Source organism: Limanda limanda, chromosome 7, assembly GCF_963576545.1.
Source record: "Limanda limanda chromosome 7, fLimLim1.1, whole genome shotgun sequence".
Taxonomy (NCBI): domain Eukaryota; kingdom Metazoa; phylum Chordata; class Actinopteri; order Pleuronectiformes; family Pleuronectidae; genus Limanda; species Limanda limanda.
Window position 1 is genome coordinate 28,903,960 of NC_083642.1, and position 20,322 is coordinate 28,924,281.

The 20,322-nt window shown below is 39.5% G+C and overlaps 1 protein-coding gene across 3 annotated transcripts; it reads left to right on the forward strand.

The window, feature by feature from the left end:
* Positions 1 to 13,466: 13,466 nt before the first annotated feature.
* pex10 (peroxisomal biogenesis factor 10) lies at positions 13,467 to 19,168 on the forward strand. 3 transcript variants are annotated; one of them, XM_061075114.1, is made up of 6 exons: positions 13,467 to 13,921; positions 14,552 to 14,632; positions 14,728 to 15,140; positions 16,602 to 16,768; positions 17,614 to 17,793; positions 18,853 to 19,168. In XM_061075114.1, the coding sequence occupies exons 1-6, from the start codon at positions 13,810 to 13,812 to the stop codon at positions 18,983 to 18,985; spliced, it is 1,086 nt and encodes a 361-aa protein (XP_060931097.1). In that variant the 5' UTR covers positions 13,467 to 13,809; the 3' UTR covers positions 18,986 to 19,168. The 3 variants fall into 3 exon arrangements, with proteins under 3 accessions (XP_060931097.1, XP_060931098.1, XP_060931099.1); XM_061075115.1 differs by having other exon boundaries at positions 17,658 to 17,793; positions 18,853 to 18,997; XM_061075116.1 differs by lacking the exon at positions 18,853 to 19,168 and having other exon boundaries at positions 17,420 to 17,645.
* Positions 19,169 to 20,322: the final 1,154 nt, after the last annotated feature.

A 20,322-nucleotide genomic window follows, 5' to 3' on the forward strand; every position in this document is an offset into this window, starting at 1 on the left:
TGGATCATCCCCCCCCCCCCCCCCACCTATATGTGTGCATGGTGTGTGGTGGCTCCATTAATAATTTACATTGTTGTCATTATAAATAAAGTATAATATATTTGGATGGAACCACATGTTCTGCCTTTCAGTATAATAAACCTGAATGCTTTATGGTTGTAAGTATTGGTCTGAGGAAATTAATTTTCCCTGGGTTATTATCCTGGGGTTGGAGTTGTTGGATTTTCTTTGATTACACTGGATAATGCTCGTCTAACAACTCACAACTACACTAAGTTGCCACACTATGAAGAAATTGAGTGTTGACCAAGCTTAGCAGATGTTCCATTTTGTTGCACATGCCCCTTAGTCACAAGCACAGTTTCCAGCTATCTCAGAGTTCCACCAACAAGCTCTGGTATTTATCCAAGCAATTTATAGTGTACTTATGGACTGCCACTGAGGAGTTGCACTAAATTTCAGCTGTGTGATGATAGTAAATGCATTCTATTCTATTCTATAATACAAGTGTCCCAAACTACTGAATATTACTACTGTTCTAGGAGCAGATGTTCAGCTCAGACAGATACATAATTTTAAAAAAACATTTAATTTAATCATTTAATTTAATTTCATCAAAGTCTGATTTCATTATATAATCAGGATTAACATAGCACCAAAAAGATGCAAAAACATCTGAAGGTATATCAAACCTCAAATAATACAAAATACACACATTTAGCTTAGAACAGCTGTATTTTGCGATTGTTATGGTTTGCTGTGATTTACGAAATCAACCAAGTCCAGGAACTATGCTCGACGAGACTCCACATTTAAAAAAACCTAGATTGCTCAGTCTATCATAATTTATGGTGGATCTCAAGTACATTTTAACAAGCTTGATTTTGGAAAAGATGCGTTCACAGGAGGCAGTACTCACAGGTATGGCAATAGCAATTTTGCATAATCAGAAGAGCTCATGGAATACCTTAAGATTATACTTTAAGATGTTAAATTATTTTAGTGAGTTCTACTATGTAATAGGGCTTAGGTATGATGTTACTATGATTGTTTTCATTTGGCATAGCTCATATCTGAGTTCATCTGAGTTGCATTTAGAAATAGAAGCAAATGAAAAAAAAGCCTCTTTTTGACCAAATGTAGCACTTGCAGGATTTAAGGCTTGGATCCCCATCAATATTTCATAATTTGGTTTTGAGAATTGTCTGTTTAAATCACTGAGCATTTTATCAAGCACAGGGTAGAATATGCTGGCACGAAAAGTGTCCTTGGTCTGCTCAAAACGCTCAACTACTGAGGACATGTCCATCTAGCCTTCTGCTCCGTTTTGTCTTTCTTTTTAGAGCAGGCTCTGTCTCAACATTGCATTTTTTCAGCAGTATTTAATACTTCTTTTCAGAGTCCCTCAAGGTAGGATTCATCCCTGTAATCTTGAAAACCTTTGCACAAGGGCTTCAACTGGATCCACAGCTGAACGTGAGAGAGGGAGACAATAGAAAGTCAGACAGACATCTTGCATAACCAAAAACCTTTGTGCATGTCACCAAAAGACCAATGTACTGAAGGTCCATTTCAGCGAACAAGCCCTGTGCATCAATACTTCTATCTCCATCGTTTTCTGGAGCTTCCTCCCCAGTACACGAATAATAGTAGGAAGTCTATCAAGTAAGGTACGACAAGCAATATGTCAACAAGCCAACTTTGTTTCACTCAATCGTTGAAGCTCTCTGCGTCTACCGGCATACGTTTATTTCTGTTTGTTGCCCAACCAGGTAACTGTTGTACTCCAGGCCATATCTCTCAAGCATCTGGATAATTTGTTTTGTAAGTCCTGCAGCATCAAGGCGGTCTGCAGATTCAAAGTGCAAGAAGCTGTATTTTACAGCTCCTCTGTAATGATACCTAAGCATTAAAGACATCTGTTCTTTTCTTTTTTATGTCTTTCGTTTCATCTGCCATTAGTGAAAAGATCTCACTTTCCTTGACCTAGTTTATGATGCTCTTGTATTTTGCATTGAGAGGCCCTGTCAGCCTAGTTTTAACAAGTGATGATGGTGATTACCAATCGCGTCCGATATAGTCAAGAAGTTTCCCCTGTTGTCTGCATCACTTGTCTCCCTATGACATCTCTGTGAAATATTTTGCGTTGCAGTTAACTTCAAGACCTTAGCTACAGTTTTTATATAGGTACGGTTTTCTTGACCTGCTTACTGTGCTCTTTAGTTAGCGTACTGCCTGCATGCATAACAGTATGCAGAGTCCTGAGTCTGTGAGTACTTCAGCCACGAGTAAATACTGTACCGCCTGTCGTCCTGTAGCGTCTTGGGAAAGAGTTTCAATATTGGCTGGAGTGGTCCATCATGTCTTGATTTTTAAACCCCTGTTTAAACAAAAAAAAAAATATTAAGTTGAACTTTTTTTCCCATTCTACATAATGGATGATCCAAGCCTGTGAGGGCTCCTCTCTCCAGCTCTCGGAGTCGGCCTGCTGTGATATTTATGGTCTTGGAGAAACACCTACAAAATAATTTGCGTCAGATATTGAGGTAAGGAAAATATTTACTCAAAGGTTTTATAATGCATTTTCAACATGCATTTTAAAGTGTATGTGGGGGAGAGTCTGGAGGTCCACTTGGGCCAGTGCTCACTGGGGACTCCTCTTTCTCGCTCTCTGCGCCTGCTTTTTCCTTCTCCATCTCACCCTGCCTGTTTTTGCTGGGCCTCAGCTGCCATATTTCTAGTCTTATTGAAGAGAATGCTATGTCTGCTGTCTTTCTCTTCATATATTCATCTCTGACATAATAAACAAAGCAAAACGCAATAAATATATATCAATCTTTCCACCAACATTATAACCAACCCTAGTGAAGTTAACTAAATCAATGCATTTATGAAATTGCCTGCTCGACTTTCAACCATGACATATGTTTTTGTGGGGAAAAAATGACTGTATGCTTCAGCAGAGCTTAGAACGTGTTGTTTTGTTAAAAAAATACCTGATGACAAGTATTCAAAACATAATTAGACTAAAGTTTAAGACTAAGCTACAGTCATTCTGAGGTTTCTGGTGTAACTGCTGTATTTCCTTGTATAAAAGTAGTCCTGTGTAATCAAATAAAAACCAAGCCCAACCTTTCCAACTAACTGTGGACATGTTAGGACTTTGTTTGCCTGAAAAAAGTCAGTCAGATGAAAAGTAAAAGCATGATTTTGTCAGTATTGCATCATCACTATTACAGTTCTCTCTCACCCATAGTCCTCAAACAGCCCAACAGGTCGAGGCAGATGACTTTCCACACCAAATCTGGTTCTGGGAGTTGCTTCCTGTTAAAAGGAAGAATATTCGCTCCACTGTCAACAAATGCTTGCTTGTTGTGGGAACTGTTGCATTTCTCAACACAATAAGGTCATGCCTTTGGAATCAGACAGCGCCTTGAAACAATGTATGTTGTGATTTGGCACTATAAAAAGAAAATGTAATTTAACTGCACTTAATTGAATAGGATCATCACCCATTCTTAAGTAAGAATCACCTTAGGAAGTTGATAAGGGGTGATTTCAATCAATGGACGTTAACATGAGACAAAAAATCACTTTCATTAGCTGCCTTTCAAAATAACTGTAGCCAGAGAAGATAGTATTGATTAATGGTTAAATAATATCAGAGATTTGGGGAAATATAATGTATTTTTTTCTCTTTTTCAATCTTCTTTTTTTTACCTTAACCCTAAAACTAAGTAGCATATTACATTTGAGAGTCTCTGCCACAATGTTACCTGGTGTTATTGTTTTTGGTAGAAAAACCTGAATGAGAAGAATTAATTAACAATCCAAAATTTAAACAATATCCACCAACTCGTGAACTCGTCCTTCATCCCAACTACTCACCTTAATTTTCTAATAGTTCAAATGACGCATCTTACATTGCTTGCAGGGACCACATCTCTCCATATAGACAGAAACAAAGCACCAAAGTACTCAAAAGCAGTCCTGAGTTCCCTTTACAGTATCTCCTCGTACACACACAACTTTATATTGGAATCACATAAATCACATAATACTTTGCAAAGTTATCTTGGTTCTAAAATGTAGGAAAAAATCCTTCAACGTGAGGATTTATCCCAGATACTTTACAGTCAAACGGCAAGTTATCTAACAGTATCTCATTTCCAAGTCAGATGTGGTTTTCCTTTGTGCACGGTGAGCCGCATGGGCCAGAGCAGTCAGCATGTGGACAACATACTTGAAAAGGTCATAGTTACTCACAGCCAGATGCACAAGAAACTCTGAAAAGGTCAGGAGGTGTGTTCCAAACTTGGAGAGACTCTTTGTTTATATTTATAGTTTGTATTTTGGCATAGGTGAACGATATTCCCTCCAAAACACATTAAAAGAACGAACGTAATGTGTGGTCTGATGGTCTCAGTGTTTGAAGTGTCATTTTCATCTGAGCAGCACAATTACACACTTCAGATGCGTTAATTGCTACTTCAAGTGAAAATGATATGAAGGAGAGAAGGGTAAACTTATCTTGATTTCAATTTATTTTCTTAAATTAAGAATTTTTTGAATTTTTGACATGAGAAATAGCATTTATTATTTTTCATCCACCAATTCAGTGTGAAAACTGAGATAACTACTGTTAAATATTATTTCATTATACTTTCTTTAATTTGATGACTTGATGACTGCACAAAGACGTTGAAACACTACTGGTTTTTTTTTTATCTTGTTGGTTCAAGGAATCCATTGATCGATCCCGACCCCCCAAGTCATCCCTAAAACATTTGTGTTGGTCTGCAGGGGTTTCCACATGTTGTGTTGACATGAAAGATATCTAACATGTCAGCCTTTCATTTTTACTAATATTTTACATGCAATAATTGTGATTGTGAGATTCATGGCAGATGTTTTTTTTTTTTGACTGAAATATAAATGGTCTACTTTTTAATATTAATTGGAATGAATAGGGCACACAGTGGGTTACACCACTGAGAAATAACTGAAAGATATTAGGTCTCACACATAGTCTGAACGGACATAAGTATGAAAGTGTTTCCAATAAATAAAAATTAGTGTATTCCACAATTACGTACTGTGTGGATCAAAGTGGATCAAAGCCTGATACATAGAAAATTTACAATATTTACAATTTGTGAGGTGTTTTTTAAAGATTCACGTCTGCAGTCAATACCAATATTTTTGGAGCTGGGAACCACAGACGGTAAAGAAGCCAGTGAGTATACAGAGGTAGACTTACGGGTTGGTTTTGCCCTGTGCCCCCAGTTTGTAATGCATGTTAAACATTGGTGACATCATGAGACCTGATAAAGCACCTTCAGAGCCACCGAAGACAGTTTACAACTACAGTGTGGCCAGAATAGTACACGCCACTCTTCCTGAGAAGTCAATTGACCTTGACATATCAATGTTTCACCACACCAACAAAATGTCTACATGTGAATGAAATATAGCCCACATGGGTTAAAGCTCTTTTAACATGTAATCTATTGTCTGAAGCAGACAAATGTTGGGATATGAGACATTTGTTCACACTGTAACACTGAGTTTACATAGTCCTATCAGCACCTTACACACTACTGTTTGTTTAGCCTCATGGCATCATAAAAAGTAATATGGTACAATACCTGTCCTCTGACTTCAAACCAGCAGGGTGGAGAATGTGGCAGAGCTGCTTACAACCAACTCAGGTAGGAGAACAGCTACATTAAGATGAGGGACAAATGAGATTTACTGTGAGTTTGGGTACTCTGTACAGTACCAGGTACTGTAAGTGAGGAAATCAGGTGTCAAAAAATGAATTAATGAATTAGTTAAGTGTGCTTCACTCTGCCTGCATTCCTACGTTTCACTAGCAAGAACCACACTACAACAGGGAGTTTAAAGGATTTCATTGGAATTGATGATTGGAAGACGAATGATTACAGGTGAGGATGGGTCTGATGAGGGGGAAAGGATTAGGGAATGTGGGTATAGGGATGAAGAATGTCATCTATTCGGTTTATCATACAGATCTAAATCAGGCAAGCTGATGGGAAGTTCGGGATCCATGCTGAGTTTAGCTTTGATAAGTAATTGATATCGTTTTAGTAATTGAAATCGTGCATAAACGCTTGTACCAAAGTTTGGCAGCGAGAATTGAATGTGTGAATGCAAATGTCTGAGTAAGAGCCTCTGGATTATCTCCAACTGGCCCCAAGTATAAAGTCAGCAGAATCCAATGTGAGAACACAGGAGGACTTCACCCGCTGGATTTACCTCGAGCAACTGGGTCGATGACGTTTCTAACATTCGCCAGTGGTGGTCGACTTTTATTTTTTTTCCTTTTGCCTCAACATTGACTTCAATTGTGTTGGATTCTGCTCTAACACTGTTTACCCCTGAGACTCCTAAAGTGTTTTGTGCACCCAAACACTTCACCCACCCCTCCATTGGCATAGTGGTGAGTAGATAATGAAAACAATACCAACAATTTTCTTCTGAAGAAAGCTCTCTTCAGACAATTGAAAAAGGCTTGATGTTTATTTATCGTGTGGCTGTGGTGCGCATCTTGTCAGTGCAATAGCTGTCTGGTTTGGAAGAGTGAATGTAAAGGAGGGGAGAACATTGAACATGGTGGTGTGTACTGCATTGAACATTACAGGGTGGGATCTCTCACCACTAAAGGAAATCTACAAGGCAAGACTACAAAAAAGAAAGAAAAAGACTCCTTCCACCCAGCTAACTGCCATTTTAAATTCTCCCCTCTCATAATAGTCTAAAAAGTGATGAGACAAGAACAACCAGATCCCAGAATAGGTCTTATCCCAAAGCTTTCCACTTCCTAAATACTTTTACGTGGTCTGTAAAATGTACAGTAAAAAATATACCTTATTACAGCTGATTTAACAATGTGCGATTACTTCTGTAACCTCACTGAATGAAAAGTATTAATTTGAAAGTCTCAGACAAGTTTGCCCAAAAAGAAAATACTCAAATATAAAAGGAGGTGCTTATGGGGTCTTGCTGGAGTCCTTTCATGTCAAAGCCATGCAAGGACTCCAGCAAGACCCCATAAGCACCTCAAGGATTCATGGAACCTTCAGTTGTGTCCCCACAGGTCCATAATCCTTGAGAGCAACCAGTGTTCAGGCTACACTACTTTCAGAGTCAAAGTCATTGTAGGACTTGCTGGAAGAAACCCCAGACTAGTTTGACTGTCAAACTACATTTGGTCACAAAAAACACATGAGAAGTGACATGGTAAGTCTCTGTGATTCTCCTGCATCCATAAGTCACATCAAGAAATGGTTCTGTGGACATTGTGGCAAATCATTTTTGCAAAATTGAACAAGTTGTTTGAATAACTCAGGGGAAATAATATATAAATGATTTATTATAGTTCGATAATGTAATATTTGATATATATTTTACCTTAATAATGTTAACTTAAATTTTTTTCTTGTTACATACTCAAACTTAGCTTACTACAAACTGTATTTCAGATGTACGTCATATAAAGGCAAAATGCAATAATCAGGGGGCACCTCACCACAACATGCACCTCTACCACCTTCACCCACCGATTAATTTTAGATAGATAGCCTAATAAAAAATCTTGCCATAGCAGGTACATTTTCAGTGATTGAAGAGTTCATATATAGAAATTAACGTCTCCCGATTGAATGCCAATTTAGCTCTGGTCTCAGTTTTTTTCTGGTGACTTCCAAAACTTGTTGTCGAGGGGGAAAACAGGCTAAAAATAATTTGTGTGTGTGTGTGTTTGTGTGTGTGTGTTTGTAGGGGGGGATGGGTGTGGGTGTGTGTGTGCTGTATGTCATTTGGGACCTGTAAGGATGTCCTCTTACAAACAACCTGCCACCTACGCAGCTCCTGTGTCCTCTATGGTTATAAGTTCAACATTGCAGGCGAGTGGGGTGAGCAAATACAGAAGCTATCCTGTGACTATAAGTACAGAATTGATCTAATTGATTCCTCACCCCTCCCTGTAGTCATGAAACTGGAGGCCATCAGAGAAGTGGCCCTGGCAAAGATACAACATCTCTTTAAGAATGTCCACATCCCACAGAATGTCCTACAAGACATGAACAATAAAACAGTCGAAGCTGTCAGGAGATGGCTGGGACTGAACACTCACTCCACTCGGGATATACTCTTCCTCTCACACAAAGAGGGGGGGCTCGGTGTCCCTAATGTGGAGTGGACCTACACCACTACAAGACTGACAGACCTCATCAGGATGCTAAATAACGACGATGCTGCCGTTCGAGGGCTAGCCAGAGCCTCCCTCCTACTGGACCTCAGGAGGAGAAAGGTCCCTTTGGCAAATGCTGGCCAGGAGAACTTTCTGGGCTTCAGGAGGAAAGGTAATGGCAAGCTGGATACCCAAGCTGCAGGTTACGGTTGTCGGTCAGACTGGCCGGACCTCAATGACCTGTGCAACAGAGCGGCAGTTCGACTGAAATGGGCGGAAGGAAATTCACCCACTGCACCAGACGCATCTGATGCAGTTGTCACAGACCCAGCGGTCAATGTGGAGGCTACTGTCTACCACAATGGGACACAACAAACACTCCACAACACAACAGCAAGAAAGTCCCTCCTGAACATTAAACAGGCAGAGACAAAACTACACTGGACTGGACTGAGACTGCAGGGAAAGTTGGCATGCCTTGACTTTGCTGACCACTCTGTCTCTCATACAATGTACAGGAATGCCTCTGTAGGAGAGGACATCCTCTGCTTTACTGTTAAAGCCAGACTACAGGTGTTGCCAACTAAATACAATCTTGCATTGTGGTACCCTAATAATCATCACCCACACTGTATAATTCATTCTAATCCCAACCAACATTTAGAATCCATTGCTCATATTGTTAATGGCTGTAATAAGTACAAAGGACTCTATACTGCACGCCATGAGCGCATTGTCGACCTCATTTCTAGTACTGTTAAGGGGGTATTCCCCCCAAATGTGTCAATGTACAAACACTCATGTATAATGCCAGATTGGTTTAACAGTTCTGATGATGTGTTCTGTAACATCCCTAACACCCCTGATGTTGTTTTCTTGGACAAGGTTAAAAGGGAGGTAGTAGTCCTTGAGGTAGCCTGTGTCTATGACCTCTATATGGACATAGCCTTCCTTGACAAGTTGACCAAACACCAGTCCATTGTTGCTAAAATGAGAGACCTAGGCTATACATGTTAACTGGTAGTATTGATATTTGGAAGTCTGGGGCATGTCCATACGACTTGGTAAGAGACAATCTAAACAACTACCAAAGTTCTGCTCTGTATCAGCTGCTATAGGTAGTCTTGCTGTTTGGCGTAGGAGATGTTTCTTGTACCCATGAGTCACTAAGCTGTATTCACCCTCTGATAAATGTTTGAATCCTTTTTGTACGAATATGATTGGTGGATTCAAATAAATTATTTAAATGTGTGTGTGGGTGTGGGTGGGTGTGTGTGTGCTGTATGTCATTTGGGACCTGTAAGGATGTCCTCTTACAAACAACCTGCCACCTACGCAGCTCCTGTGTCCTCTATGGTTATTTGGAGTTCTGGATTTAGTTTAGCTTCACTAACACATTAAATTCACGTTAACCAAATATAAGCAAATCATTTTAGACATGAGATCACTAATTTCCTTTGTGATATATTCATTGTATTGTATTACATCAAATGGTGTGAAAAATAATTTCATACATAACAGTTGATTTGATTTATTTACTACTATTTGAGCTATTTAACTTCCCTTCTAAATGTTGTTTTACAAGTTCAAACAATATAAACCTTAGGGAAATAGTGAATAAAAAACTAATTCAAAAACAATCCATTTCAAAGTATAAAAATGCAGTGTTTGACATTTATGTTAAATGCAGTAGAAATATTCTACCACAGTCTATTACAAGCTGTAACTGTGCTTTTATATTATTGTTTATAACCCACAGGAAGGCAAGGAGATGCTTATCTGTAACATCTGCTCTGCTTACTCATCCAGCCATTCATGTGGTGAATATTATTTACTTGAATGTAGAATCCATTAATACAACAGAGCAAGAGTTTATTGTCAAATCACTGCTCCTTCATGTGAAGATTGAACTTTTTGGCACACCCAAAGGTCTGACTTAGCTGCGTGTAATGACTTCTTATCAGACTTCCAATTCCTGTCTGGACTGATGCCTTGAAACAATATTAGTCAACAAATAAAGCAGCTGATGTTGAACGCCTGAAACCGGCAGGTAGATAAACATGAGGTGCATGCAGCAAGTATGCGTCTTACCTTTGCGCTTCAGTGATTTAATCCAAACAGCTTATTCCAAGTGCTTCTCACAACATACACCTTTTACTTTGCAAATGGCTAAAATGAGCTCCCATGTTAAAGGGAGGGAAAGCAAACCCCCAGCTCCTCCCCTGACACTGAGAGCAAAGTGCAACTTCCTGGTGTGCAGGATGGCGGGGCAGACTTTCTGAGGAATAATACAAGTGCCGCCAACATTCACAGTCAAGGGTTAGGAGTGGGATTATTACTAGAGGATATAGTACACCCAGCTGGCTCAGGGAGCAGCAGTGAGGAGACAAAGAAACTGGTTCTGCAACTTCTCAGGCAGATTACAGCAAAGCTGTCTGAGGTTTGAGTGAATGAACTTCACCTATTTATCCAGATAGAAGACAGATCAAATTATACTGAACAAAACATTGTGTCTGTAGCAGATACTCAAACACTGCAGTAAATACAACACACATTAATAAGCATAGCTATTAGCAAAATTTGTATTGTTGATAATATTGTTCACGTGTTTGGATATGAATAAATAAATATCAAAGGATTGTTTTTTTGTATTATCTGTACATTTTCAATCTACTAGTGCAGTGGCCATTCCAAACCTATCTGTTTCGAAATGTATCTTTTCTTAGCCTGTGGTAATGCTCCAGAACTACTTCCCAATTATTCCTTGTCATTTGTGCTCCCTAATCCCAAGAAATAATTAAAACATAACAGGCCTCCAATATAATGTAACAGTGCTTTCTATAAACAGTGACTAGCGCAGAGTGAAGTTAAATATTTTGAGTTCATCCTACCTGGTTTAACGGTCATGGAGATTCTGTCATCAAATGAATCCACATTGCCTTTATTACTCTGGTTTATATTAATTTGAATTGTTTAATAAACAGCTGTTAATTTTTCATACATTACATGTCACTCTTTCAGAGTCTGTTAAGCAACGGACACAATCTTTAGACCCAAATTTAAAACTTTTTACAATAAAAGCTCTGGTTCAGCTCAAATCAGGGGCGACTGTGGCTGAGGGATAGAGCGTTCGTCCTCCAACCTGAAGGTCGGCCCCCAGTCTTCCACATAAGCATGCTGAAGTTTCCTTGGGCAAGTTGCTGAACCCTGAATTGCCCCCCATAGAACAACAAAGTGCTGCTAATAGATGCACTCTATGAATGTGTGTGTGAATGGGTGAATGTAAAACTGTACTGTAAAGAGCTTTGAGTGGTCATCAAGACTAGAAAAGCGCTATACAAAACCATTTATCATTTAAATATAAAGCAATACAGCTAGATTGGTCAAACCACTGCTATGATCAGAGGTCGTAGAAGAAGACATGCTCAACTTTGTCCCCAGACTGAGGGGACTGCTGCTGTGCCCCCACTGACGGAAGAAACTGGCGACCAGCTCTCTGTGCAAAGTTTATTAATAATGAGCCTATTGTCCAAATTGCAACAAATGTGTAACTGCCCTTTGCTTGTGCGAGTGTGAAGCCAATTAGATGAATCTTGAGATGATTATCAATGGATTGTTATGATGAATCAACCTAGAGGGGAATTTACGTAATGCAAGAAAAAAGTATGTATTTTGTCTATGTTGTTGGCTAAGTTGATTCCAGTATTTGTTAACTCAATGTTGGATTTACCTTCTACAGCATATTAAATTATAACAGGGTAAGTACGAAAGTATCACATGTTTTCCTAAAAGAAAATCCAGAAGGCCTATATTTCCAGGGTCTATGAATAATGTAAATAAATGTAACAAAGCAGAAAATGCTATGATTTTGGTTTGGTGTCATTTTTGTACATTTTCCCTTGCAAAGATCACAGGTGACACAAATCAATGGAGTAAATTCAGTTTTTGTTCAAGAATCTCAAGCCAAAATGTATATTCTATGAGACTGGGAATAGGCGGAGAGAATTACCTGTCACAGGGGAGGAGACTAGGGAAGGGGAGGCTTTATAAAGAGGTTCTATGGTCCGGTAATATGGCACAACCGAATCAAATGTAATTTATAGTCTTTTTTTCAGTTCTTCTGTGTGAACTGTGAATCAATTAATTATCTATTGCTTCAGATTTAGCTTAGAATACATTATCGTATTATTTTACCTTGTTTGTTAATTTTGTTATTCATTTTGTTATTAACGCTGAACTTCAAGAAATATCTGCTTTATTAAAAAGCAACAAATTAAATACACCAATGCCATACCAGTTGTGACCTGGATGCTTGGAAGTCAATACAATGAAATAAACTGTTGTATTTGTTTAATAGGGATGTATTATGATTCTTGCAGAACTCTCACACAATCAAATAACAGGTTGTGCTTTACTTCTAATATCATAGCAGGCGCAATATGTTAGATTTCATTACATATCATTTGGTGGACGCTTTTATCCAAAGTGACTTAAAATTAGTGCATTCTATGAGGGGACATTTAGGGGATCAGTATTGTGCCCAAGGACACTTTTGGATGCAGGTGAAGATTGAATGGCCAACCTTGTGGTTGGAGGACAACCCCTCTCCTCTCAACCACAGCCGCCCAATGTGACCACAGTATTAGTAAATATGCCATAAACATTAACATATCAACAAAGTACATTTTCTCTGCTCTAACATAAATCTCAGTGAGGCTACGGGCAAAACATTAATTCACCAAGTGCTGTGTCCTTATGACAGTCAAGTTCTCACACACCTTACCTTTTATTTGACAGTTCGATTATAGATGGTTTGTCAATCATGGTCCACACTTGAAATTACACCCCCAAAAAAGCTGTACAATATATTCTACTTTGTTGCAATTGAATTTCAATGTCAATGGACTTGACAGGATATCAGATTATACTTCACAAAATGAGTATGTATTTGTGTGTAAAAATAGCTTGCTAAAAATAAAGACTGATTATGAAAAGAAAGGTTCATATTTCATCCTTTTTCACAGCCGACATGTAGTAGTTGGTAAATGCAGCTGCTGGCTCATTTGTATTGAGTTAGAGTCTTACTTAATGTGATTAGTAACGCTTCAGTTCATCTATTGTAATTTTATGTCAAAATGTCTGATGTGAAAATGGTCTATTCCTTATCATAGACAGTGAGCTTGTAATGTCCCCTCCGGCCGGTGAGTGGCGCTGTAGGCGATGAGGTTTACCATCAGCCTTCCTCGTTTGTTTACAGAGGAGCAACTTCTCATGTGTGCTGTGGAGGAACTTTCGCTAAACAAGTATTGCAAAGAATATTGGTGTAATATAACGGCATAATCCGACAGATGGCAACTGGATAGCAGTTAGCATAGCCTAGTAGCGGTGCTGTGGACTCGTTCGCTTTAGCTCGGTAGCTTTGTGAATGTGTTTGACAGGAGTGAATGACAGCTGCTGCTTGGATACACCGGTAGAGACGCAGGTTTCAGAGTGAAACTCTTCGGTCAGTGGACACATGCATATTTCACCGTGGACTGCAACTTAACTGCGTTTGCTAGCGTCGGACATCGTCTTCTGTCTGTTTCGAGCTAACGATGCCCCTCGGCCCTGCTAACCATTCTCAGTTTATTCGCTCCATCCAGAAGGACGAATACTATCAAACTTTCCTGAAAAACAACAGCAACGAAGCTTATCAAACACTTGCAGGTGAGTTTGTTCTGGTTTAAAAACTGGAAAGTTATGTCTCCTTCAGCTAGCTAACTCTACTTTAGTATGTAGCTTTACATAGCTTTAGCAAATGTAGGTAAAGTAAGAGTGTCCTATCCTTTAGTCTGTATTGAAGACTGAATGAATTACTTTGTTTAGTCACCGATAATCCAATATAACCTACTGACAGCCTCTCCTCAGTTAACACATACTGGGTCAGTGTTGGTGGGATTCTGATTGGAAGTAAGAGACGCAGTAAATTTAAAAAAAGTAATCGTTGTGATGGAAATGCTGATGTTTGTTGGTGAAATGCAGTGCTGAACTTTATGAGCTTTTATTTCCTAACGCAGCTCATTGTATATAAACTCTGTGTTTAGATGTTTGAGAGAACCATACTTCTTTCAACACTTTCCCATGTGTAGTTAATTCTAATCACACGTCTCTCTCCACCAACACAAAAGGTCTAATAGTTTTTTTTAATAATGTTAATTGAACAATTTCAATGTCATGGCTGTTTCATGTTTCGGGTTAAAGCTGGTCATTCCCAGAATGATGGTTGTGTTCTGTGCAGAGCTTAAGCATTTTGAGTATTATTAAAGTGTATTATTGTTTGTTGTTTATTTCCTGTAGGTTCCAAACGTTGGTTGGACTGGAGGAAAGAGATAGAGCTGCTGTCAGATTTTGTCTACTATGGTTTAACAACGTTCTCCGGTAGGGACCTACCACACCATCCGACTTCACTCACTGCATGTTTCACTATTTCAATTATTATGGCAGCTTTTGATTTAAATCATCCTCTGCTTCAGGTTACCAAACTCTTGGTGAGGAGTATGTCAGCATCGTGCAGGTGGATCCCAGTAAACGGCACATCCCCTCCCGGGCAAGACGAGGCTTCTTTGTCCTCTGTCATGCCCTCTTGCCGTATCTGCTGGACAAGGTCCTGGTGTGCCTGGAGAACGAGCTGGATGGTGGGCAGGAGAGCCTCAGCGGTGTCAGGCGGCGGCAGACAACTGCCGGGACATGGAGCCTGGAGGCTTGGCTGAGGAGGTGGATGCAGACAGCAGTTGGGTTGTTGTCAGAGCCCCAGAGGAAAGCGTGCCTGCCGGCCATGTTTGTCCTCCGACAGGGTCTTACCCTCCTGCACCAGTTCCATGTGGCTCTGTTCTACCTCACTGGCTCTTTTTATCACCTATCCAAGAGGATGGCTGGTATCAGCTATGTAGGTAACTTTTATTTTTTCTACATGTTTTACATGTATTTGGGACATTAGACAAAATTGAAAAATACTGTTTAATTCCTACTATTTTATAAGTTGGCCCAACCAAAGAATGACGTTAACTTCTTTTACATTAGTGGGTGTGTTGATGAAATTGTTAATGTCAAAAGAAAGTCTGGAGGCTCTGCCTTGGACATTTGCGTTCAAACCTACAGCCCCTCTGAAGAACGTCCACAGATTCTCCGGAGTTCAGTGCATGTCTGGAAGCAGCTCCAGACCATTCTGACACTTCCCTGGTCCTCTCACACTCGTGCTCACTAGACACACAGCCTTACTTACGCACGCACGCACACACACACACACACACACACACACACCTGCAAATAGAAACTTGGTAAATACAATATAATTGAGTTGTTGTGTATTTGCATTTAGAGCAAGGAAATTAAATCTACTCACAGGAGAAAAATATGTATTTCAATGTCAGCAGTGAAGAGACAAACTTGGCGCCGTCCATGGGTGCCGACTGGCTTGGGCATCTGGGGCAGTTTTTTCTTAAGCACCGATTAATTTCCCATTCGCCCCTTTCACCGGTAAATACCTTCGCAACTGAACATCCACTAGAGTTGTATAAATGTCTAGATTCTTAGATGCAACGTGATGCGGACGTGGAAGACTCAGAATCGATGCAGTGAAAGAACATAATCGATTCAGGTTTTCCGCTACATTCATTGTTTTATCGATGTCCCACCACTGCATAATTTTAACCACTGCTGCTTCAGGATCAGGACAGATGCTCCTTAAAGGTCCGGTCGTCCTGAGTCAGAGTCTCTGTGTGAGCCTGCTTTCTCCTTACTCGCCCTCTAACACTTAAACAATAAACACCATCACTGATCACAAGTTATTAGGACACATGCTTGACTGAAGTTTACTTTATGTTTGTTGGATTCACTCTAGAGTTTATGAGACACACGTTTAAACCTGCTACACAACACGAGACATAATCACACGCACAGTGAGGACATCTGGGTTCAAGTGACCGGAATGATCTGGAGTCAGTCGTGCAAAGAATTTTCAGAACCACCTATTTAGACTTGAACAATGTGTCTTAACAGATTGTTATATTATCTATTGTTTGAAATCTCAATTTTAAAAGGAACTTAAGCAGTCAAATAAATGTGATGCAGTATAAAATATAACAATTCTCTCTGACATGTATATACTCACAGATTAGAAATAAAAAGTAGCATAAAGTGGAAATACTTGCAGTACAGTCCAATTGCTTACATGTTGTGAAATAAAAAAAAATAATATTTACAGTATTCTTGACATGTGACGCTTGTTAGATGTAGCTAAGTGTTGCTGTACATGTGATACTGAATTGTAAACTAGTTGGATCTAAATCACTACCTCACTGATTTATTTCACCATGTTTTATCTACATTAATTTCTCTGTGTGTGTAGCTGCATGTGATGGGGCGATACAGCAGTGACGGGACCATCAGGAGCAGCTACAGGCTGCTAGGTGCCTTGTCCCTCCTTCAGCTGGTCATGACTGTTTGTCTCCAGCTCAACAATTTCAGACAGAGACAGAGAGCCAGGACGGAGTGGAAGCTCTACAGAAAGCTCAGGTACAAAAGGACACATGCTCTTTGTCTGGTCTTGATGACAGGGCAGAATGTTGGATCAGAATAGAAGGACGGATCCTTTTCTACAGAAACTATTTCAGTGTTGAAGTGAAATTGAGGCCTGTAGAATAATAACTATATCTATTTATAGTGAGACATATAAACATGAACTTGATAATTCTGCTGACCTTGGTAAATTGCCCATTGTGTTTAAATGCGTATTTGTTTAAATTAGAACGTCACCAACATTTTCACCTACGTCTCCCGGAGTGATCGGGTAATAACAATAATAATATCTTTATTTATATAGAACTTTTCAAAACGCACATATGCCCCGTTCCAGACCCAATTAGCTGGAGATGAAGTGAGAACATTATTCGTTAAAGCCGAATTCGAGAGGAGAGTTAACATGAACAAGGTGGTATATCGAATTTGTTTAAGAACAGTGGCAACAAAAGACATATTACTATCTTTAATTATCATTCCAAGATTTGACTGAATATTCTTAAGAATTATGTAGCTGTATTATACTGCTATTATATTTTATCATTATTTCATTGGTAGAAAATGGTCTGAAAATTAGGATAAAAAAATAATTTATCGTGATAATTTCTGGGAAAATATCTTGTCCAACAAAAGTTGTTGTCTTGACAGGCTAAAGAAGAAGTCATTCAATTGGGACCTTTGGGAAACTTTGGTCTGGTCATTCTTTTTGACTTGCTAGCTCTCAGCAGCTGAACCATACAGAAAGTCTTGGATGCTGATTGTACCCAGGCAATATTTCCATTCATCACAAGTTATTGCGACATGCCAGGCTAATGCAAATACTACACTACTTTGTGTCGTAGAAAAGACCTACATTCAACACATGACACGAACTCTGTCTCTGCAGTCCTCAGCGCACAAAGAGCTCGAGCTCCAGAGTCGCCCGCTGCATCCTCTGTCTGGAGGAGAGGAGACACTCCACCTCCACCCCCTGTGGACACCTCTTCTGCTGGGAGTGCATCACAGAGTGGTGCAACACCAAGGTCAGTTACACAAGTTACACCTGGATATGTGTAAAATCAAAAGCAGCTCTGTTTATTCAGAGACTTTTGACTGTTTTGTTACACAAACATCTTAAGATCACAAGTTTTCAGGGATTATTCCCTAACAGAGACATACATGTCTTGAAACCTAAGCCTTTTGTCAATTAGACCGTATTACCTCCCTCAACCACAGTGGAGTTTTAATGGTTATCTTTGGAGTAAATGACCTCTACTGCTTAAAGGCCTGCATTAAATACAAACTCCTCCTTCTCACCTACACATCCCTCCACGTCCTAGCCCCACTATATTTTACCTACCTCCTCCACACCTACACTCCACTCAGAATTCTGCGGTCCTCGAATTCAGGTTTGCCCTCTTTCCCCAACACCAAACTGCACATTTTTGAAGACAGAGCTTTCTGCGTTGCAGCCCCTACCCCCTGGAACTTTCTCCCTTCCGAAATACGCGACGCTGCATCTTTGGACAGCTGCAAAAAACAACTCAAACAACACTTGTTCACTGGGCTTTTGGCCTCATTTAATGCTCCACCCTGCTCTTTATTTTCTATCTTGTTTTGTGTTATTCATTTTTTTTTCTGTTCTGTCCTCACAGACATATGTAAAGCATCCTTGGGTCTTTTGAAATACGCAATATAAATGCAAGCTATTTTTATTATATGTCATGACACATGGTTGCAGTGGGGAGAACAACTTTCCCAGACTGTAGAACTATTGAACAGAACCTGACTCCTGGTGGGAGGTCATCTGCCTCAACCAGGCTCCAACAAATGCAGACCTGGTAAAAAAAAACTTGGAGCATGGCTTTGAAATGATTTATTGAGGGAAGTATTGGTCAAGTTGTTCCACAGTGATCTCTCTTCAAAGCAGGGTACAACTGCTCGTAGCTGACCAGTGTAAATTCATTCTCTGAATCCATTTTTCCAAACAAACTGACCCCACAAAGCACTCAAGAGTGAAAATATCACAGATACAGACACTTGCTGACCCTGGGTGTGTAAATTTAACATTGGCATGTGTGTTTGTTTGATGCTTGTTACAGGCGGAGTGCCCCCTTTGTCGGGAGAAGTTCCAGCCTCACAGACTGGTGTACCTCAGGAACTACAGCTAGATCTACAGAGCCAGACAACACACACACACACACACACACACACACACAAACACACAGACTGTAATACTTGCCCCTCTGGAACACAAGAAGACAGAAATTATGTTTTACAACTTTAACTTGGTGTTACAACATATTGTTGCTTCTTCAGGTTTAACATTTATGTTCTTTTCTTTTTTTTTTCTTCTTTTTTATATTAACTGAAGAGAAGATGTGGAATTAAAATGAAACTTTGAATTGTCTCAATTAAATTGTGTAAATATCACTTCTATATAAAACTTTACAAAGATGGTAATAAATTGCAGTTTATTTACAGATTACTGTTGATTTTGGTTTTTAACAGTTTGTTAGGAAAAAGCAGTTTGACGGTATTACTCGATGGATAATTACTTGCAGATAATTACCATCACCTTATGCAATCACTTGTGGCTTTTTTCAGCCTTCAGTCACTTTGCTGCCCTCCAGAGGCAGAGAGCTGTAACTACAGACAGGGATGCAGAGAGAAACTGTAAAGTTTCATGGAGAGGCTGTGGAGACGCAGAGCGATGTGCCTGGTACAGATGAAGCTGTCAGAAACCTCTCACTCAAACTGAGGAGGCCATGTCAGATAAACTTGTGCTCATAGCCCAGTCACAATCTGAAGCCACATTTAAACAATGAACTTTTCATACAGTTGTGTTCATACACTACAGCGGTTACCCTTTAGCAGGACTAGTGTATCTGCTGGTTTATTTCTGTAATAGGTGGAATTACTGTAGGACAACAAACTATTAATTCATTGGTGGATCATCAGGATGAAACGTCTTTTGTGTATAGCAGAGTTAGATGATAATGGGTTTTGTGATAGCATAGTGTCAATGAGCCACACATACTGTGACTATAGTCTGTAACCTATTTCCACAAGCTATAATCTGATAAGTGTGAGGACGATTTTTGAGACACACTTATTTAGGATTTAGAATAACGTTTTAATTGTGGTTAACAATTAATATTTTACAATTTTTTCTGTTTTAAGGCTGAGGTGTTGAATGTTTTTATCATCACTAACATTCAATCAATTTGTACAGCTTTTTATCCAAAGCAACTTCCAATAGATGTACAACACATGGTACACAGAGAAAATTAATATTCTAAGATTTTAAATGTTTTAGGGCAGGTTTAGAGGTGGTTTTTGGACCGCTGTCAAGTGAACTCTGAAGGAGTTAATTTCCAGTGTGAACACCCTTCGAACCAATAACAGGAAGCCAGTTTATCCATCATTTATTTGGTTTGAAAACGTTTTCTCTTCCGTTTTGATGACCGTAGGGCTACCACACCGTTTGCGGCCAAAATGATGACTGGACTGGATGAAGTGAGGTGCCTCCTGGATATTTGGGCTTAAGAGACCATATCTCTAATACTAGA

What these genes read in the sequence shown, in the direction of transcription:
- pex10 (XM_061075114.1), top strand. Translation starts at nt 13,810, where the DNA reads ATGCCCCTCGGCCCTGCTAACCATTCTCAGTTTATTCGCTCCATCCAG. An exon ending in TGGTTTAACAACGTTCTCCG is followed by an intron (nt 14,633 to 14,727) that starts GTAGGGACCTAC and finishes CCTCTGCTTCAG; the next exon opens with GTTACCAAACTCTTGGTGAG. An exon ending in AAGCTCTACAGAAAGCTCAG is followed by an intron (nt 16,769 to 17,613) that starts GTACAAAAGGAC and finishes TTTGTGTCGTAG; the next exon opens with AAAAGACCTACATTCAACAC.